We start from the raw sequence: 23,482 nt of genomic DNA on the forward strand, positions 1-23,482 counted from the left end.
TCATTGAGGTGGTTTTTACAACTTTCAATGTTGCTTTTGATTTCCTTTATATCTCTTTGCATCTGTTTTATATATTCTGTTTGTTTCTTATATTGTTCATCCAGAGATTCTAACCTTTTGTTTAGTTCCTCCAATTTTTTAGCTGTGTCTTCTTTAGATATGTTCAGCATCTCCTTCATTTCTTTTATTATTTCTTCTTTTACCTGAGAGATTATTTCTAGTTTGCATTCCTTTAAGGCTTCCCAGAGTTGCTTCTTTATTTCAGTTACTATTATTTCAGGTATTTCAGGTATGTGGCATCTATTTTCTTCTATACACATGGCTCCTAGGCTTTCTTGTGATGGGCTGGATGTTTAAGACTACATTTTGGTCTTTTGTTTTGTCATTTTCCTATATTTTTGTGCTTCAAGTTTTGTTCCAAGTGAGGTAGAGAGATCAGCCAGGCTGGGACAGAGGTCCCTGCTCCCTCCTTACTCACTGATTTCGACAGGAAGCTGGATCTTGGGTCCCAGGCAAAGAAAATAGTTCACTGGCCTAGGGCGGGGTTCCCTGCCTCCCTGGTCTTACCGGACCAACAGGGAGCTGGAGGAGCCTGGCCCCCAGGTGAACAGGAGAGTTCCATGCCTCCACTGGACTTACATGACCCACAGGCAGCCCAATCCTGAGCCCCAGGTGAAGAAAACCTGGGAATGGTTATTTTTCAACCTTGAAGATTTAGTAAGTATCCCTACTGTGAAAAGCATGGGCAGAAGCTAAAAACAGAGGGAAACCATAAATGGTCTTATCATGTAGAGGCTAAACTAAAACTATCTACTATATACATATTTAATTGTACTTATATAAAAGAGTTTAGGAAAAATGGTTCCAATTTAACATTTAAGTGGAATCAGAAAAGTTGACATTCTAATAGGATTATAAGACTGGGATAAATCAAAAAAATAACAAAAATGGTAACAAGTAACACCATAAGATGTCACTAATGAAGAAATACAGCAGTTAGTTCTACTTTCTTTTGTGAATAAGGAAACTACATTCTCAAATAAAGAGACTTTCCAAAACTCAGTCATTTGTGCTCAAACCTGGCTTTTTAAAATCTTAGAATGTGCTTTATTTTTAAGATGCTATCACTTTTTAGCTTTGGATTTTAAGTAAAGCTATCTTTTTTTTTTGAAATTTTATAACAACTAGAAATTAACAGTTTTGAATCCAGAAACATTAAAGCAAAGCCTAACAATCTTTAATATTTTAGAAATGTTCACTTCGTTGTTCAGGCCAGAAACATTTAAATTAAAGGGACAGAAACTAAAGCTAATACATCCTGAACCCATAGAAATTGTAAAAGAAACATGAAAAGTATCAAGAAACCAAGTTTGCTGTATTTGATTTAGTACTTTTTGGGAATAAAAAGAGTTGGCCTCTTTAGAAAGAGATTGAAAGAACAGGTTGTAAAATGACTATTTAGGTCCAAGAGTGAAGATGAAGGGCTTGTTGTGTTTCAGATATAAGATCTTTTATTTCATGGGCTCTAAAAAAGGAAAGGGTGAGACAGATTAGTAGATAATCTCGTCTGCATCTCTTATGGTGTCTCATACATGAGAGATGTCCAGTAAGTCTTTTTATGAATGCATAACTTTAGATTCTATGAAAACGATGTTGTTCTGTACAGATGCAAATAAAAAAAGGAAACTGACTGAAAGGCCAAGTTTGGGCAGGGATGAAAAAGGTAAGACCCATCCCACCTACATAGGAAAGACAAAACAGTAGTAATTCAAAGAAAAATATGTAGTGCCCAGCTCAAAGAGGAATTTACCTTTAAAAAGTAGAAAAGTGAAAAGAGGGAAGACCAAAAGAGTAGAGACATGGAAAAAACCAAAAGAAAAACCTGGAAATTTAGATTTTCTACAATAAGCATGCACTATATTTTAATTGAAGAAAAAAAATCACCATTTGAAAAAATTTTTGAAGTAATCCACGTGCATGGATTAAAATAATACAAATAGTACAAAATATAAACAGATAATGCTTCTCTATTCTCAACCTGAAACAGTTGTCCAAGTTTACCTGTCTCAATACAGCTAAATAAATCAGTTTCTTATCATATTTTTCTTTTTTCTTTTTTTAATTTTAAAGAGAGTAAAACAAAAGAGAACAGAACAGAGCAAATCAGAACAAAACAATGCAAGCAACACAGCACTTCACGACAAGACAATCAGATATCAACAGTAGCTACCGTAATGTCTCTTTTCTTTGAAATAGTTGAGCATACTTTCACACACACTGGTATCAAACACAATAAAATAGTATAAAACTATTCAAGAGAATGAAAGTATTTCGGGACATTCAAAACCAAATAACCGATAATGAACAATAGCTAGTGTAATATCACATTTTCCTTAAAAAATTTGTTTATACTATCACACATATTAAAATCCAGTAAGACAACATGATAGAACCAATGGAAACAAAAGAACAAAAGCATGGTAGGATTTCAAAGCAAAATGATATCAAATCAGAAATGGCTTCGATAATGTCTTGTTTTCTTCAAAGTACCTGTTCATACAATCAAACATAATAAAATCAAACAAAACAGAATAAAACCATTCCAACCAATGAATGAAAATATTATAAAGACTTCAAAGCAATATAATGGGGAACCATGATTACCATAAAATCTTACGTAATTTTACCATTACTTACACTAGGGAGACCATATGGTATTATATATGTGAGTTTGATTTATTTCATTTATGAGTATGGTCTAAAGTTGTGTCCATTTATTTATAAATAACTCAATGTGATGTTTCTTTATAGCTGAATAGTACTCCATTGTATAAAAATATCACAACTTTTTATCCGTTCCTCATGTTTTGTTTGTTTTTGTTTTTTAATTTTTTAGTTTAAAGAGATTAAGACAAAAGAGCGCATAACAAAGCAGATCAGAAAAAACAATTTAAGCAACACAGTATTTCACCACAAGACAACCCATAATTAACAGTAAATACCATAATGTCCCTTTCTTTGAAATAGTTGAGCATAACTTTATATACAATAGTATCAAACATAACAAAATAGTATAAAATCACTCAAGAGAATGAAAGTATTGCAAGGCATTCAGTACCAAATAACAGAGAATGAACAATGGCTATTATATTATCTCATTTTCCATAGAAAATTTGTTTATACTGTCACAAAAAATAAAATCCAGTAAGATACATGATAGAACCAATGGAAACAGAAGAACAAAAGTGTGGTAGGACTTCAAAGTAAGATGATACTAAATCAGCACTCGCTATTATAATGTTGTTTTCTTCAAAATAGCTGTTCATATCATCACAGATAATAAATCAGACAAACTAGGATAAAATCATTCCAATTTCCACAGTTTGTTTCTAAGATCTGGCTATTACAAATTGTGCTGCTATAAACATGGGTGCACATATATCACTGTGGTATGATGTTTTCAGATCTTCTGGGAATATGCCTAGAAGTGGAATAGCTGGGTCAAATAGGACTTCCAATCCTAGCTTTTTGAGGAATCTCCAGACTAATTGCCATAGTGGTTGCACAAGTCTGCATTCCCACCAACAATGCAGAAGAATTCCTTTTTCCCCCAGTCTCTCCAACATTTGTTGTTGGTAGTTTTCTTGATCCTGACCATTCTTTCTGGAGTGAGATGTAATCTCAGTGTGGTTTTAATTTGAATTTCTCTAATGAGTAATGGTGCTGAACATTTTTTCATGTATTTATTTTCCACTCATATTTCTTCATCTAAGAACTGTATGTTCAGCCTATTTTGGATTGGGTCCTTGAATTTCAGGGGTTTGATTTTTTAAAAATTCTTATTATGTTCTAGAGAGAAGTCCTTTGTCTGAGGGATAGTTCACTAAGATTTTTTCCAAATTTGTGGGTTTTCTTTTCACTATGCTAGATATTTTTTTTTTTTTTTTTTTTTTTTTTTTTTTTTTTGTGTGTGTGTGTGTGTGTGTGTGGTACTGGTGATCGAACTCACAACCTCACGCTTGCCAGTCAGGCACTTATGCCACTGAGCTAAATCCCAAGCCCTACACTGGAGATTTCTTTCAACATGCAAAAACTCTTTAATAAGACATGATCCCAGTTATTGATTCTGGTAAGTATTTCCTGTGAGGTAGGATTCTTGTTCATGAATTTCCCACCTAACCCTGTCTTCAAGATTTTTATCTAATTTGTCTTCCAGCAAATTTAGTGTTTCTGTTTTAATATTTAGATCTTTGATCCAATTAGACTTTAGTTCAGTATATGGTGATAGTCATGGGTCTAGTTTTAGTGTTCAACATATGAAGAGCCAATTTTTCCAGCATCATTTATTGAAGAGACTATCTTTCTTCCAGTGGATGGGCTTGGCACCTTTATCAAAGGTAAGTTGCTGGGTGTGTTTGTAGTTGTGGTTGTATCTTCTAATCTATTCCACTGATCTTCAGATCTGTTTTTATTCCAGTACCATGTTGACTTTATTACAGTAGCTTTGTAGTATAACTTCAAGTCAGGGATTGTGATTCCTCCTGCCTTGCCTTTGTTGCTTAAAATTTCCTTTTCTATTCTAGGTCTCTTCTGGTTCCGGATGAATTTTAGGAGTGTTTTCTCTAAATCTATGAGGTATCTTAGTGGTATTTTGATTTTGACTGCATTAAATATGTATAACAGTTTGGGAGAATGGTGATTTTAGCAATATTTATTCTTCCTATCCATGAACAAGGAGTGTCTATCCATTTTCTGAGATCCTCTTTGATGTCCTTTTTCAAAGTATTATAATTTTCTCTGTATAGATCTTTTACTTTTTTGGTTAGATTGATTCCTAAGTATTTCATTTTTTTGGATGCTATTGTGAAGTGTGTGACTTCTCTTATTTCTCTTTCAGTGATTTTGTTGTTAGTATATAGGAATGCTATTGATATTTGGGTTTTGACTTTTATCCAGATACATTAATAAATTTATTTATTATATCTAGGAGTCTTTCAATGGAGTTTTGGTGGTCTTCTATGTAGAGTGTCATGCCATCTGCAAATAATGTTAATTTAATATCTTCTTTTCCTATCCTTACTCTTTTTATTTCTCTCTTGTCTAATTGTTCTGGCTGTACTATGTTGCGTAGGAATGGTGATAATGGGCATCCTTTCATTATGCCTGATTTTACGGTACAGGCTTTCATTTTTTTTTTGCCATTTAATGTGTTGCTGGCTGTTGGTTTGTCATAGGTGACCTTTATCACATTGAGGTAAAGACTATCTATTCCAATTATCTGTAAGTTTCCTATCATGAGTAAGTGTTGTTCCTTATCAAAAGCTTTTTCTGGTTCTATAGAAATGATGATGTGATTCTTATTTTTGGCTATATCGATATGGTGGATTACATTTATTGATTTACATAAGTTGAACCATCCCTGCATTCCTTGGGCGAATCCCACTTGGTCATGGTGTATAATCTTCTTGATAAATTGCAGCACTCTGTTTGCCAATATTTTATTGAGAATTTTTGCATCTATATTCATTAGGGAGATTGGCCTGTGGTTCTCTTTTTCAGTTGGGTCTTTCTCAGGTTTTGGTACTGGAGTAATATTTGCTTGCAAGGTCGTGTTAGGAGGAAATGCTTCACTTTCAATTTCATTGAAGAGCTTGAGAAGTGTCCGCATTAAGTGTTCTTTGAATTTCTTGTAGAATTCGCAGTGAATCCGTCTGGGTCTGGACTCTTCTTTGTCGGTTAGGATTTAATTGCATTTTCTATTTCATTAACAGAAATTGGGTTATTCAGCAGTTTTACATCTTCTTGACCCAGCTTTGGTAATTCATATGTTTCTAGGAATCTGTCCATTTCTTCTGTGTTATCAAACCTATGAGAGCAGAGGTTTTCAAAATAGGTGTTGACGATCTTCTGTACTTCTATTGGGTCTGTAGTGGTTTCACCCTTTTCATTCCTTATTGCATGAATTTGAGTTTTTCTTTCGTTTTTTAAGTAAGATTGGCTAGAGGCTTATCAATTTTATTTATTCTTGCAAAGAACCAATTCTTTGATTTGTTGATTCTCTGTATTATTTTATTAGTCTGTAATGCATTGAGTTCTGCTCTGATCTTTATAATTTCCTCCCTTCTTTTGTCTTTGGGCTTGACTCGCTCTTATTTTTCTAGATGTTTGAGATGTTGCATCAGGTTGTTTATTTGTATTGTTTCTTCTTTTCCTGATGTGGGAATTCAGTGCAATAAATTTTCTTCTGAAGACACAGACTCTGGTAAGTTGTATTTTTATTTTCATTTACTTATAGATATTGTTTAATTTCTTCTTTAATTTCCTCTGTGACCCAGTGATTGCTCAGAGGTGTATTATTCAATTTTTCATGTGTCTGTGGGGTTTTTGCAGGTTCTTTTACCATTAATTTCTAGTTTCATGGCAATATGATCTGATAACATGCATGGGATAATTTTCTTTTGCGTTTAAGTATGCCCTGTGTGCTATTATATGGTCTATTTTAGAGAATGCTTCATGTAATGCTGAGAAGAATGTATATTCTGATGTTGTTGGGTGGAACACTCTGTATACGTCTATCAAGTCCATTTGTTCACAGGTTTGATTCAGTTCTGTTATTTTTAGCTGATTTTCTGTCTGGTTGATCTGTCCCTTTGTGTTGGTGGCATGTTAAAGACTCCTGTTATTATAGTGTTTTTGCTGATTTGAGTTTTCATTTCTGTCAATATGTGTTTTATATAGCTGGGTGCTCTCAAATTTGGTGCATGTATATTTAAGATTTTCATCTCTTCCTCTTGAAGTTTTCCCCAAACTAGTAAGTAGTGACATTCGTTATCTCTTCACATTATTCTTGGTTTGAATTTCACATTGACTGCAAACAGAATAGCTACACCTGCTTTTTGGGGGGATCTTGTTGTATGAAATATTCTTTTCCATCCTTTGACTTTCTGTCTATGAGTTTCCCTTTGGGTTAGATGGGTTTCTTGTAGACAGCATATAGTTGATGTTTCTTGATCCATTCTGCCAGTCTGTTTCCCTTAACTGGAGAATTGAGGCCATTTACATTAATGGTTCTAACTGTTATATATTGGTTTATTGTTGACATGTTATCTTTCTGCTATTGCTGCTTTATCTTTACACTCTGTTTAATTGTCTGCCTTGCTTAGTGGTTTTTTCCCTAAGTCTATATAGAACGTCTTTCAGTATTGTTTGCAGGGTTGATTTGGTGATCATGAATTTCTTCAGCCGTTCTTTGTTGTGGAAGTAGCTTATTTCTCCATCCGTTTTGAAGGACAGTTTTTCAGAGTACATCAGTCTCGGTTGGAAGTCTTTTTCCTTTAGAATCTAAAATACTTCACTCATGCTCTTCTTGACTTCATTGCTTGTGTTGAGAAGTCTGCTGTAATCTGATAGGTTTTCCTTTATAGGTGATCTGTCTCTTTTCTCTAACAACTTACAATATTCTGTTCTTATGTTGGATTTCTGGGATGGTGATTATTATATGTCTGGGTGTAGTTTTATTTTGGTTATGACTATATGGTGTTCTATATGTTTCAATGATCCTGATGTCGGTTTCCAGTCTCATGTTTGAGAACATTTCAGCTATTACTTCTCTATCCTTTTGACATCCTTTATGTTGTCCCCTTCTTTTTCATTTATCCCTGTCAATCTTATGTTGCTTTTCTTTGCATCATCTTGCAGGTGTTGAATTGGTATTTCCTGATTCCTTTTTATTTTTAAAAGTTCTTTTTTTCCTGTTCACTAACTGCCTTCGAGGTCTGAAATTCTATCTTCCCTTTTGTTGAGGTGATTTTATCAACTTTCAGTGGGATTTATGATTTCTTGTTTATCTGTTTGAATCTGCTTCATGCATTCTGTTTGTTTATTATATTGTTCATTCAGCATTTCCATCTTTTTGCATTGTTCCTCTAATTTTTTAACTGTCTTTTTTAGATGTGTTCAGCATTTATTTCATTACATTTATCATGTCTTCTTTTACTTGGGACGTTATTTATGATTTGAGTTCTTTTATAGCTTCCTGGAATTGTTTCTTTATTTCAGTAGATATCATTTCAGGCCTTTTCAGGAGTACGGCTTATATTTTCTTCTATGTGTGTGGCTCCTAGGCTTCCTAGGGATGGGCTTGAGTTTTGAGATTGCATTTTGGTCTTTTGTTTGTCATTTTTCTATATTTCTGAGTTTTAAGTGATGTTCCAAAGCTTCCCACAGGCATGCTGGAAGTCATCTTATGCACCCACATCTCCGTAGGACTGATTGGAGGTCACTGGGCATGGCCAGTTTGGACTGCAGGAACCTTCTGTGTGTCCTCTGTGGGCTAGGATGCAGGGCAGGGCCTTTACTGCTGGGAGTAATGGTCCAAAATGCTCCCTGAGTGAGCACAGGCATGCTGGAAATCACCTTATGTGCCCTTTGCTCCCGGGGCTCAATGGAGGTGGTGAGGCATGGCCAGGTCTGGCTTGTGGGACCTCCCATGCCTCCAAGGGGGTGTTTCAGGAAGCTGGGCAGGGTCTCTTATCAGATTTTTCAGAAGCATATTCTCCGTCTCTTATCTGTCTGTCTGTCTCTGTCTCTGTCGGTCTCTGTTTCTCTCTGTCTCTGTCTCTCTCTCTGTCTCTCTCTCTCTCTCTCTCTTTCTCTGTCTCTTTCTCTCTCTATATATATATTTCACCTAACTTATAGCATACACTGTGTGATTTGATCACTTTCCCTAAGTTATAAAACTTATTCCATGTATATATATATATATATATATATATATATATAATCTACATCTTTATTTTTACAATTTATAGCATTTAATTAGTTTAAACAGTTCACATTGATATTTAGGAATTTTAGTATTTTATTACAGAAATGCTAAATGGATATTCTTGTACAAATATCCTGTGAATATATTGACAGTATGTCTACAGGATGGAAATAAACAGTTGTTAAGAAAGGTTCTAGAACAGACAGTGGATAAAAGCAAAATAACAAAGAGAATATGATGAAATGCTGAGAGGAATATACAGTTTGTTTTTAGATATGTAGCTGATTGTGACTTAACCAACATATAGTGTGCAGAAGTTTTTAATTTAGATGTAAAAGATTGTGAATTACCAGTTACACAAAAAGTCAATCTTACCCTAAGTAAATATTACATCTGGAGCTAGACTACTAATACTATTAGTGATATAAATTAATTTAATATTGCTGAATCTCCATATGTTCCATCTTCATATGTCCAGTGTAACTTTGTGATAATCAAATTTCTTTGCTGTATCTAGTCACAATATCTGAAAATTCTGAGAGTTACTTTAACCTATGTAAATGATAAAAGAAGGAAGTTGTCTTTCATTTCCAAAAAGAGTTTACTGTTTAGTGTCTTTTCTTATAGTGCTTAATATGTCATCAAATGAGATAGTTTGTTGTTTGTTTTCCTTTGTTTGTTTTAGCTCAAACTTCACTAGAAGAGATATAACATAATAGTTTTCAGGATAGCAAAGTAAAAAACATTTTAGTAAGACAAGATCCCAGTTGTTGATTCTGGGAAGTATTTTCTGTGCAGTTTGATATTTTTTTTCAAGAATTCTCTGCCTACTCTTATGTCATTAAGATTTCCACCTATTTTGTCTTCCAGTAGATTTAGCATTTCTGTTTTAATATTTAGATCTTTTATTCACTTTGACATTAGTTTTAGTGCAGGGTGATAGACGTGGACCCAATTTTAGTTTTTGGCATATGGAAAGCCAGTTTTTCCATCATCACTTATTAATTAAAGAGGCTGTCTCTTCCAGTGTACATTTTTGGGCTCTTTGTCAAAGATTAGGTGGCTGAGTGTGTTTGTAATTGTGGCTGAATCTTCTAAATGACTCCATTCATCTTCAGGTCTACCATGTTGATTTTATCACAGTAACTTTGTACTAAAATTTCAAATCAGGAATTGAGATACGTATTGCCTTGCCTTTGTTACCCAGAATTGCTTTTGCTATTGTAGGTCTCTTCTGGTTCCAAATAAATTTTAGGAACAATTTCTATAGATCTGTGTGATTCGCATATGATATATTGATTGTAATGCCATTAAATATGTATAAAAATTTTGGGAGAATGGCCATTTTCAGAATTTTTGCTGTTCCTATTCAAAAACAGGGAATATCTTTACATTTTCTGAAATAGTCTTCGATTTCCTTTTTCAGTGCAATATAGTTTTCACTGTATAGATCTTTTACATCCTTTGTCAGATTGATTTCTATTTCATTTTTCTGAATGCTATTGTGAAGAGTGTGGTTTCTCTTATCTCCCTCTTAGTGAGTTTGTTGTTTGTGTACAGGAATGCTATTCATTTTTGAGTGTTGACCTTGCATTGAGCTACGTTACTGAATATTATGTCTAAGATGCTTTTAATGGAGCATGGGGGGTCATTTATGTAGAGTATCTTGTCATCTGCAAATAATGATAATTTAATGGCTTCCTTTCCTATCCTTTTTCCTTTTATTTCTCTTTCTTGTCAAATTTCTCTGGCTAATGTTTCCAGAACTATATTGAACTGGAGTGATGATAGTGTATATCCTTGTCTTGTTCCTGATTTTAGATTGAATGTTTTCAGTTTTTGTCCATTTAGTGAGATGCTGGAAGTTGGTTTATCAAATATGACTTTTATTAGATTGAGGTAGAGACCATCTATTCCAATTTTCTGTAGATATTTTTTATCATTAATGACTGTTAGATTTTGTTGAAAACTTTTTGTGCATCTATTGAGCTGAACATGTAGCTCTTCTCCTCAGCTCTGTTGATATGGTGTATTACACTTATTGATCCCGTATGTTGAACCATCCCTGCATTCTTGGAATGAATCCCACCTGATCATGATGTATAATCTTCCTGGTGACTTGTTGCATTCTATTGGTTGGTATTTTATTGAGGATTTTTGCATCTATGTTCATTAGAGTGATTGGTCTGTAATTTTCTTTTTTCTTTTTGTCTTTTTCTGGGTTTGGTGGTAAGATAATACTTGCTTCCAGGAATGAGTGAGAGAGAATTGCTTTCCTTTCAATTACATTGAAAGGTATGAAGGGTGTTGGCATTAAGTCTTCTTTGTGAATATCTTATAGAATTTTGCAGTAAATATTTCAGGACCTGGGGTTTTCTTTGTTGGTGGGGTTTGAATTATGTGTTCAATTTCATTATTGAAATTGAGTTATTCAGCAGTTTTATATCTTCTTGATTCAGCTTTGGTAATTCATATGTTTTGAGGAAGCTCTCCATTTCTTCTGTGTTATCAATCCTATGAGAGTAAAGTTATTTGAAGTAGGCATTGATGATCTTCTGGTTTTTGTCAGGGTCTGTAGTGATTTCACCCTTTACATTTCTTGTTGCATGGATTTGCACTTTTTCTTTCCTCTTTTTTAAAAGGTTGACTAGAGGTTCATCAATTTTATTTATTCTTTCAAAGAACCAACTCTTTGATTCATTAACTCTTTGCATTGTTTTCTTAGTTTCAATTGCATTGATTCTGCTCTGAGTTTTTATAATTTTCTGCCTTCTTTGGGATTTGGCCTTAACTTGTTTTTCTTTTCCTATAAGTTTGAGGTGCAGCATTAAGTTATTTATGTATGTTCTTTACATTTTCCTAATGTGGGAGTTTAGTGCTATAAATTTCCCTCTGAGGTGCTTTCACTGTGTCCCATGGCTTTTGGTAATTTGTATGTGCATTTTCATCCCACTGTACATATTTTTAAATTTCTTCTTCAATTTCTGTGACCTACTGATTGTTTAAGTGAGTGTTATTTAATTTCCAATTGTTTTGATCCCTGGTACAGATAAAAAAATAATTTCCAATTGTTTATGAGGTTCTTGTGGGGTTTTTGGTTGTTAATTTCCAATTTTATTGTGCTGTGATCAGATAATATGCATGGAATTATTTCATTTCTATGGCATCTACTTAAGCATGATCTGTTAGTGTATGATCTATCTTAGAGAATGACTTGTGTGAAGCTGAGTAAAATGTGTATTCTGAAGTGCTTGGAACACTATGTACACATCTACTAGGTCCATTTGTTCACAAGTTTGAGTTACTTCTGTTATTTCTTTGCTGATTTTTTGTTTAATTAATCTGTCTGTTTGTGACAATGGGGCATGAAGGTCCCTACTATAACTGTATTATTGTTTATTTGGTTTTTCTTTTTTTTTAAATTTTATTTAAAAGGAAAAAGAGAAAAACACAAAACAAAACAAAGCGGTGTAAGGGTACACGTAATACAGAACTACAAAAAAAAAAAACAGTAATAAATCACCAGTTAATAGATTACATATTATCATTTTAGAAATAGTTGCTCAAATCACAGTATCAAAGAATACAAAGTGGACATTCAAACAGTGAGACTGCAAAAAGCTGTGTTCAGTGATCCAACCAAAAACATTAATATAGTCAGCCATTTAACACCCAAAAAAAGTAATAAGAATTATGGTTTTTCATGTCTATTAAAATTTGTCTTATATTGTTGAGTACTCTCATATTTGATGCATATGTAATTATGATTATAATCTCTTCCTTCTCAATTTTTCCCCTAACAAGTATGTAGTGACCTTCATTTCTTTTGATTATTCTTGGTTTAAAGTGCATGTTGTCTACAACAAAATAGCTACCCCTGGTTTTTCTAGGTTCCTGTCACATGGAGTATTGCTTTCTATCCTTCATCTTTTAGTCTATGAATTTTCTTTTGAGGTAAATGTGTTTCTTGTACACAGCATATTGTTGAATTTTGTTTCTTAATCCACTCTGCCAGTCACTTTTTTATTGGTGAGTTGAGACCATTAACATTAATGGATATAAGTGATAAGTACTTACTTATCACTGTCATGTTAACTTATTTTGTTCATTTTCTACTTTTTCTGTTTAAAAGCTGGCCCTGCTTAGTGATTTCCTTTTATTGTTTTTTTGGGATTGTAGTTAACTTTGACTTTTTCTAGAGTATCTTTTGGTACTCTTTGTACTGTTGGTTTGGTGACCATGAATTTCTTCAGTTGTTTTTTGCCATGGAAGTTTCTTATTTCTCCATCTATTTTCAAAGATAGTTTTGCAGGATACGTCAATCTAGGTTGTAAATTGTCTTTCAGGACCTCAAATACTTCACTTCAAGCTCTTCTTGACTTGAAAGTTTGCATTGAGAAGTCTGCCATGATTCTGATGGGCTTTCCTTCATAGGTGATGTTTCTTTTCTCTGACAACTTTTGTATTCTGTTCTTGTGCTGAATTTCTGATATCTTAATTATTATAGGTCTGGGTAAAGATCTATTTTGGTTATGGTTAATTGTGGTTTTGTATGCTTCACTTATCTTTTATCAGATTCTCTTCCCATGTTTGTAAAATTTTGTTATTATTTTTGCAAATAATCCCCACTAGTCATTTGTGTTGAGCCTTGCTTTTTTATTGACACATACCAATCTTATTTTGTTTTTCTTTGCATCATCTTGCAGCTGTTGAATTGTTTCTTCCTGGTTCCTTGTTATTTTTAAGAGATTTTTTCTTTCATGGTCATAATCTTCAATCCTGTTTTCAAGGTCTGAGAGTCTATCTTCAGCTTCACTCAAGTGGTTTTTCTAGCGTTCAATGTAATTTTTAATTTCTTTTTTTTTTTTTTTTTTGGCTTTTTTATTTTTACTGGTACAAGGGATCGAACTCACGACTGCCTGCTTTCGAGGCAGGCGCTTATGCCGCTGAGCTAAATCCCCAGCCCCAATTTTTAATTTCTTGAATATCCCTTTGAATCTGTTTGATGTATTCTAATTCTGTTTTATATTGCTCATTCAAGGTTTCCATAATTTTCTTATGGTCTTCTACTTTTTATTTAGGTCTTCTTTAGATTCAGACAGCATTTCTTTCATAATGTTTGTCATTTCATTCTTTACCTGAGAGATTATTTCTGACTTGATTTCTTCTATAATTTCATGAAGTTGTTTCTTTACTTCATTTGCTATCATTTCAGAAAGTTCAGTGATGCAATTTCCAGTGTCTTCCATTTTACTGTCTCTTGGGTTTACTCTCATTGGGCAGGATGGCTAAGATTGCTTCTTGCTCTTTCGTTTTTTCATTTTCCTCTGGGACCTATGTGGCTGGTCAGGTACCTTCCTGGTGATGGCTTGCCATGGAGCAGCAGAGTTTCAATCCTCTTGACATCCCTGTAGCTAACTGGGTGAACCCCAAACTTAAGGCACTGGATCCTTGTGCTCTGTGGCCTGTGAGGCTGGCCAGGTGTTCCCCTGATATACTACATTGCATTGTTCTCAGATACTGGGCTGGGAAGAGGTTGGATCTTCTTGCTGCTAGCAGGGGCAGACTCCAGGAGTGTGTTTCTGGTAACTAGAACCAGTTTGAGTAGAGGTGAGAATTTCTGGGACACAGAAGGCTAGTAGGGACACACCCCAAGTGTGTCACCAGGGCCTATTGCTTGGCTAGGTGGAGTTCAAAACCTCCAAGACCTAGGCAGCTAGGCAGAGCATCACCATGAGTGTGGAACCACTTGGACCTTGCCTTTGGTTGAGAGGAGTTCAACATGTCTAGAGCATGCAGCTAGTCAGAGTGCATCCCATAGGGTGCCGGGGCCTTGCTCCTGGTTGGGTAGATTCAGAACCTCCAGGACCTGCTACACGACTAGATGGTCTGCACTGCTGAACTATTGGGCTTGGGCCTTGTGCTATTATGAGCAGTGCTCAAATTTTCCAAGACTGTTGTAGCTCCCTGATGGGTTGCTCTGGGGCTCTGGACTGGGCTGGGCTTGGTACCTCTGTGACCAGTGAGACTGGCCAGGCTTTCCCCTGATGGATTGCACTGGGTTGCTGTGCTGAGCAGAGTTCACATCCTCTGTGCAGCTAGCAAGGACACATCTCTGGAGTGCAGTGCTGGTGGCCTTACCAGGCTTTGTTTTTCTTTACAATCCACACCCTTCAGGTGTTGGGGTGTGATTTCACAGAGGGTATGCAGGTCCACAGGAGTGATCTTTGCCCCCATTGTCCTAGTGGCAAAACTAGGAGAACTTATTATAGGCCACAGTAAAGTCTCTTTCTACTGTATGTCCTTGCATATAGTCACTTTGGTGCCCAGGCAGACACATACACTCAACTGGTACAACAATTGGAACCAAATTAGCTCGTGCTCTTTTCAAATTTCTCTAGTTTTTTTCCGGGGCCCAACACAAGAGCTTTTTTTTTTTTTCAACTTCCCTACATTGGACAGTGCCTTTGTGGAAAACAGAAAGTGGCTCTCTGTCCTGGGAAAACGCCTTTTTTTTCTTGTGGACTTTAGTGCAGTTCAGAATCTGCAAAGGCAATAAGCCTATCACTGGCCATGCCCTTTCCTGTCTATTTTACTTCTTATGCTCTTCTGTGTGGCCTACCTCTTATAGGTCTTGCCATATGGCAATATATTGAATATCTATTAGCTTTCTTCTCATATGAGGGAAAACTGTTTTTGATTCTCAGCTCCTTGAGAAAGTCCATCCCCAAGGTGTATTCAGGTACCAGGGAGATGTGCAAGGTATCTTGAAGCATCCAACAGCCTGTACCTAGTGTCAGTCATTGATTTCACTTTAACGGTGTGTCCCACATATTAATCTATATAGGCTGTCTTACCTGAGAATTTATCACAACTACCACAAATCAGGATACAGTCTTTCTTATGTCCACTAACTTGAGCACATGTTTTACATTTGTGGGTATTTGATAACTCAACTTCTGGCTGAATGAAGTCTTTTTAGTCTCTCTGTGCTGTTGCCTTAAACCAGTCTATCTTTGGCTTCAGCAGCCATAAATCAGTCATTTGGGCAGGATCTGTTGCCTGCTGCTTTTCTTCTAGTGGCCCCAGCCTGGGCCCTGGGTCTGCCTTCAGCTCTGGTGTGGACTCAAATTTCAATTTTTCTTGTGACTCCAACATGGATGCCACCCTCAGGCTCAAGGTCTCAGGAGTGGGCTCTGCCCCCATCCTAGCCCTAATGCTGCACTTCTTTACCTTTATGGTCTTGCTAGACTGTGGTTCACTGCTTCAATTTCTGTACTATTGCTGAATGGTACTTTTTGTAAGGAAGCAGCTTAATTTCGTCAGCTCCCAACCTGTCTGAGTCGATGAGCTCTGTTATTTTGGCAGCATGCATTTTTTTCTAGACACAATTTACAAGCAGCATATACCTTTCCTTTCAGTGTTCTGCTTCAGGCTGGTCTGTTATTTTAACCCTTTGCTGTGGGTACCTCCTGTTAAGGAAAATTTTGACTTGGCGCAGCCTGTGATGAATCAGGCCAGTTGTGCCAACTGTTTTGTTGTTAGTTCAGACTGAGGAGTTAACTTGAGATTCAGGCAGCCCAAAGGAGACACAGAGCCATAGAATGGATTAGATATCTTTATGTAGCTGCTTAGCCGTAGTCTATCTGTTTAGCTATTCCTGTGGCCTCCAACCACTGTACAATCAAAGCAGTACTCAAGACTCTAGCCTGACTTCTAGCCTTCATGGCACTCCAGTTTTATATAGGGTCCTACTTAATAGTGATTATGTGCCACTAATGACCCTGATTATATGTTACTTATGTCAGCATGTACTGAACTTTCTTATATAAGTTATTTACATTAAGATTGATGGCATGCACCTGTGTTTAAATCCTAACACAAAGCTGAACTGAATCCGTGTGGTTCTTGGCATGGAAGGACCAACTGAGGATTGTTGCCAGCAACATAAAAGGAGAAATTGAGGGGAAGATGATGTGCTGTTGATTTTCTAGGAGAAGCTTGTCACACTGGTTTTCCTGATAAGAACTCAGCTGTTATCATTGGAGCTCAGGTCCTGCTGTTGCTAAGCAAGTCTGCAGTTCTCTTCAGAGGAGCTCGGGTCCATATACTGAGCATTGCTTTCTGGCTCCAGTGCAGATCTCTCTGTCTGCTGTCTTAGATCCTTTAGTCCCCTGGTGCAGACTGTCTGGCTCCCCCCATACTTTTGAGCCTTTCCCATGTAGATTCTTGATAGACATTTGCATGAGACATTGTTATGGGCTCTAAGCCTCCAGCTGGACTCATGCAGAACATTGCTGTGGGATCCATCCCCTCAGTGGAGTTTTTTGGGTCTCTAGTGCATGAATAGACTTCTTATGCTCTTCTGACTTTGGCTTTTTGAGTGAATATTATAAAATAACTCTATAAATTATGTGCCCTGTATTAAATCTATTCCCTTGTAAACCCTGACTACAAAAATTTTGTGACAAACAACTGAGTTTCAGACGATCATAGACAGGCAGCTGGTCACACCATGTTCAAATAAAGCAAACATGTACGCCTGAAGGAAATACTGATTTATAGCTAGGCAAGTGAATAATTTTCTTCCATGTTCTGCCTATGAGCTTATCCTTTGGAATGAAATCTTTGAACCTCTTCTGATGCTGAGCACTTTCCAATTCATGAATCATTCTTTACTCAAATAAACTGTTAATTTCAGTTTACCTAAATTTCTTTAAAACATGTAATGAATACATTATAAGCTTAGAACTAGACCATAACAGAATCAATACAAAGTTAAGGTAAACAAGATGGAAACCAGTCTATAGACTTTCTACTTGTTCAATTTTCCAACAGTCTAAAAGTAAGCTAAATAAAACATCAAGTCAATCCTTGAAACTTGATCTGTGTGGCCCTGGGTCTGTTCAAGGTATTAGGACCTCAGTTATCAGGGGTGAGTTATCATTCAGATAGTGAATGACAAGGACGAGTGAAAGCATCTGTGAAGATACAGGTAGTCATTTTTTTTACCCCACAGACAGGCTAAATTAGATGTACTGTGAAACACAAAACAAGAGACCACAACTGCAGAAAATGTCTAACACAGAGACAGTTCCCTTCCAAATACATTGAAGTAACGAGTAAACAACTGATAAATTGGGCAGTAACACACGTGTCCAGGCAATTTATGTGACCACTTTAAGTAAACATTCTAACAGGAACCTGGAGCCCCATCACTATTCTTTTACAGGGATATCCAATAAGGTAAAGGAACTTTATCAAGATTTCTTGTTACTTTGGTGACAAATCCAAGATTAGAACTCAGTATTTATGTTTCACTGTATCATAACATCCTTATCTGATTTTTAAGTTTCTCTTAGTGTTGCAGTGCATGAGAAATGAGAAAAATCAAAATTTTAGTAAACCAAGATTATAAAATATGTGGCATTTTAATGCTTGATTTCAGTCACTAATAGTCTTTTGGAATGGAACATAAAAAAGATTTGTGAGCCTGTAGAAAAACTGAACAAATTAAATTTGTAATATGTCTGAATTCAACTATAAAATATGTCCTCAAAAACATAGTATTTTTGGTTAAATAAGCATTTATTAAAGCAGAGCAACCTCAGCCAGGTGTGGTCTCAATATGCTTATATTTCCAGTACTATGCAAGGCCGAGGGAGGAAGTTTGCAAGTTTGAACCCAGCCTAGGGCAACTTAGTGACTTAGCAAGGCCCTGTTTAAAAAAAAAAGAATGAGGGTATCTCAGTACAGAGACCTAGAGTTCAGTCCTCGAAACATCAACAATAAAAATAACAGAGCAACTTCAAAATATGTAATGTTGCCATTCTTGATAAGATGGTAAAATGCTAATGAAATGCTTTTTGAGTTAAGACCAGATAAATATCTTAAAAGTAGTTACAAGTCTTTCTGTTAACCAAGGTTTGGTGAAGTCACTAACGAAGCACTAGTAGGTCTTGTTGTTAAGTTCCGAATAGTTATTTGTTTGTTTTAAGGCACAAGGGAACTTATTTATACAGATTTTTTTTTATTTAAGAGGAAAAAGAGAAAAACACAAAACAAAACAAAGCAGTGTAAGGTTACACATAATACAGAACTACAAAAAAAAAACATAACAGTAAGAAATCACCTGTTAATAGATTACATATTATCATCTTGGAAATAGTTGCTCAAATCACAGTATCAAAGAATACAAAGTAGACATTCAAACAGAGAGACTGCAAACAGCTGTGTTCAGTGATCCAAAAACATTAATATAGTCAGCTATTTAACACCCCTAAACACACTTGCTGTTATATCCGTTAGAGCTCTATTCATACAGATTTAATATAGCCTTAGATAATACTGAGTGAATTACTAAAGATGTGTATTTAAGTAGTGAGAGCCACAAGGTAAAGTCTAGCACATGAATATTGTCTTTCTCTGACCCAGGCTTAGTAAATGCTACTTAGTAAAAGTATAGGTTTCTTGGTAAAATTTTGAAATATAAAGAGGGAAGCTGTACATGGAAATGGTAAGAATTTCATGCATATGGTTCCCAAAGAATATGAAATTTTATACTGGAGCTGATCTAAAAATATAGTTGTGGATATAAAACAGAGCTTAAGTGTGGGATTGTTTAATAGTAGTCTCTGGGCTAGATGGAGTAGAGGTGAAAGTAGGCATAGATTTACAATTGTGGCTAGTATGTTTATACTTGCTTTCTCTTAGATTATTTTCTGACACCATATTTTATTATGTCTTATAATGATAGTCTTAGCATGGGTCCTAGTACCCAGAATATACATCTGTCTTCCTTACTTTTATTAACCCATATTTTCAGATAGCTCAAACTATTATGTGGTCTATTTTGTAGAAAATTTTGTGTGCTACAGAGAAGAATGAATGCTCTTTTGTACTAGGAGTACATACATACTCTTTTGTATGTACATGCATACTCTTTTGTAAGACACACTGTAGATACCTATTAGGTCCATATGAACATAAGGCTGTAATTGGGTTCTAATAATGTTTATTTTGTTGTATAGTTGATATGTTTCTTTGCAAAAGTGGAATAATCAGGTCATCCACTATCATTGGGATAGTGTTTATTTGGTCTTTTATGTCCAACAATGTTTCTTTTATGAAGGTAGATGATGGAGTATTCACTGCATCTATATTTACAATGTTGTCACTTCATGTTAGATTATTTGCTTAGGTAGTACATAATAACATTGTTTGTCCTTTCTGATTGTTTTAGCAAGTGGATTACTTTTTCTGAGAGTAAAATTGCTACCCCAGCTTGCTTATAAGGTCCTGGTGAATGAAAAACTGTTTTCCAGCCTTTGATATTTTGTTGATGAATATCTTTTTTACCGTAAAAGTTTTGTTTCATTTTTTGGTACCAGAGATCAAAATCAAAATATCGCATTGACAGGTAAGCGCTTGCACCAGTGTTTGGATTCAGTGAGTTCCATTTTTTTATTATTCAAGAGAAAAAAGACACAAACAGGAAAAGAGACAAACAAACAACAACAAAAAACCCAAAGCAAAAACTGTATAGGTTTTTAAAACAAGGTGATAGGAACTTATCAATGGTTGTAATACTGCATATGTGGGAACATATTCAAAAAGGTCACTTAGATTATCAGATTTAGACATGTAACATTAGTCTAATCATATGAATATTAACTGTTCTTTTTAAGATCTAACACAATTAGTAGTATAGTCTTCTTAGCTATCTTATGTACGCATATATATACACAAATTTATATCTTTTTGCTTTCTCTTTGTTCTGTTCTCCTTTCCCCTACCTAAGTAACTTTTCTTCCTTGAGCAATTTCTTACCCTAACAAATATTTATGATAGATTTTGGATTTTATTTGCTCTTTCATTTTTTTACACTAGGGATACAATATGATATTTACACATGTGAGTTTGATTTATTTCATTTATGAATATTTTCTCGAATCATGTCCTTTTACTTATAAAAGCCTTGATGCAATATTTCTTTATAGCTGAGTAGGACTACATTGTATAAAAATAACACATCTTTTTATCGATTCCTTGACTGATGGATACTTGGATGGTTACCAAGATTTGTCTATTACGAATTTTGCTGCTGTAAACGTGAGTAGACATATATCACTATGATATGATGATTTCAATTCATTGGGGAAAAATCCCAGAAGAGGATAGCTGGGTCGAATGTAACCTCTAATTGTAGCTTTTTGAGGAATCTCCACAATAATTTCCACAGTGGTTGCACCAGTCTACACTTCCATCAAAAGTGGACAAGAGTTCATTTTCCCAACATTCCCTCCAGCACTGTTTATTGATTAATTTCTTGATCTTGGACATTCTTTCTGGAGTGTGATGGAATCTCAGTGTTGTTTTACCTCGCATTTCTCTAACGACCAATGATGTTGAACATTTTTTTCATGTATTTATTTGCCACTTGTATTTCTTTTTTTTTTAATTTTATTTTAGGGGAAAAGAAAAAAAAACAGAAAAAGGGTGCAAGTTATACATAATTTCAGAAAAAATAAGCAGTAGGAAATCACTAGTTAATAGATTACATACTGTCATGTTAGAAATAGTTCAAGTTACAACATTAAAGCATACAAAGTGGACATTCAAAAGTGAGACAGCAAACAGTTCTGTTCAATGATCCAATAAAACTCAGTAATATGGTTATCTATCTTATACACTTAAATATACATGCAGTTATATCCTTTAGAGCACTTTCATTTCCTCTCTTTTGTACAATGACAATTACACACTTTGGGTTTTATTACTCCCACAGTTCTTATTACTTGTTTTTGAAGAGAGTAAAACCAAATGTGACATTAACAGAACAGAGTCAGTCAAATCAAGAGGATGGACATAATACATAATGTAAAAACAAAATACAAGGTGATTAACAATGGTTACCATACTGCCTCTTGGTATCTTAAAAAGAATTGCCTATATCATCAGTTATAATAAAATTGAGCAAAAATGTAAATAAAACCAAAATATTGGAGACATTACAGGACTTCAAAAGATGATAATAGTCAACCAGAATGGGCATCATAATGAATCTTACTGTCTTCACAGTTGTTGCCTATACTTTCGAACGTGGTACTTATCAAGCAAAACAGAATAGAGGAAAATCAGTCAAAACAAGATGATGAAAGCAATACAGGGATTCAAATCAAGTTAAGTGGAAATCAAAGTGGGTTGCTACAATATATCTTGTTTTTTAAATTTTTCCCTTAATTAAAAAGATAAAAATAAAAAAGTAAATAATAAAAAAGGAGATTGAGATAAAAGAGGGCATAACAACAAAACAGTGCAGGTCAAAACATAACCATTTAAGCAAAATAGTGTTTCACCACAAGATATCCCGACATAAAAGTAGTTACTATAGTGTCTCTTTCCTTGAAATCGTTGAGCATAACTTCATATACTGTAGCATCAAACATATCAAGACAATGTAAAACCATTCAAGAAAATGACAGTATTACAGGGTATTTAGAATCAACTAACAGAAAATGAACAATGGTTTCTGTATAATCTCCTTGTCTATAAAGGTTTTTGTTTATATTATCACATATAGTAAAATCCAATAAGATACAATATGTTAAGACTGATGGAGACAGAAGAACAAAAGCTTGATGGGACTTCAAAACAAGATGATATTAAATCAGCACTATCTATTATGATATCTTGTTTTCTCCAAAATAGCTGTTCCCACCATCCAACCTTCTCTGCCTCATTTCTGTTGAGCTCTTTTTCTGTCATTAGTTGTCAGTTTGTCTTCTTCATTTTGCTTTCTGCTGCATTCATTGTGGCCTCTCTACCACTGTTTCTGAAATCTTGGTATTTTTCTTTTTTAGAATATCCTGCAGTATTCTCTGTAGAGTTGACTTGGTGGTTGCAAATTCCCCTAGTTCCTCTTTATCCTGGAAGCACCTTGTTTTTCCCATCAAATTCTAGGGACAGTTGTGCAGGATATATCAATCTTGGCTGGAGGTTATTATCTTTCAAAGCTTGAGTTATTTCCCCCCACGCTCTTCGTGATTTGATGGTTTGTGCCGAGAAGTCTGCTGTAATTCTGATGGGTGTTCCCTTGTAAGTGATCTGTTTCTTGTCTTTGACGGCTTTTAATATTCTGTTCTTTTTTATTGGATTTCTGGAATTTTGATTATTATATGCCTGGGTGTAGCTCTGTTTGGGTTGTAGGTGGCTGGGGTCCTGTACGCCTCATACATCTGAGTATCTTTACCTGTTGCTAAATTAGGGAAATTCTCCTGGGTTATTTCTGTGAATAGTTTTTGTATTTCATTTGTTTGTATCCCTACTTCTTTTTTTATGTTCTTAATTCTTAAGTTATATATCCTCTTATCATCTTCTAGCCTTTGTATTATTGCTGCTTGTTTTCTTGTTATTTTTAAGAAGTTTTTCATTTCATGCTCCCACATTACAAATCTGCCCTCCAGTTCAGATAATCTATCCTTAGTTTCTTTCAAGCTGTTATGCCAGCTTTCGATAATGTTTTTAGTTTCCTGGTAATATCTTTGAATCTGCTTCACGTATTCTATGTTTTCTCTATTTTCTCCATCACACAATTCTCCCCTTTTTTTCTGTTCTTCCATTCCACCATCTGTTTTTTTTCTTGGGAGGTGCTTAGCATTTCTTTATTCTATTTATATCTTGCTTTACTTGGTTAACTACTTCACTTTTGAACTC

At 35.0% G+C, this 23,482-nt stretch overlaps 1 protein-coding gene across 1 annotated transcript in view; it reads right to left on the reverse strand.

The window, feature by feature from the left end:
• Positions 1-15,004, reverse strand: part of Zmat1 (zinc finger matrin-type 1) — a 109,696-nt gene extending 94,692 nt beyond the window's left edge. The window contains exon 1 of the mRNA XM_063245569.1: positions 14,909-15,004. Coding sequence (XP_063101639.1) covers positions 14,909-15,004 — 96 coding nt within the window. The remainder of the gene's footprint in view (positions 1-14,908) is intronic.
• Between the last annotated feature and the right edge of the window lie 8,478 nt (positions 15,005-23,482).

This window comes from Cavia porcellus, unplaced genomic scaffold (assembly GCF_034190915.1).
Source record: "Cavia porcellus strain 051 isolate PalLab524CR breed Dunkin Hartley unplaced genomic scaffold, mCavPor4.1 scaffold_3, whole genome shotgun sequence".
Taxonomy (NCBI): Eukaryota; Metazoa; Chordata; class Mammalia; order Rodentia; family Caviidae; genus Cavia; species Cavia porcellus.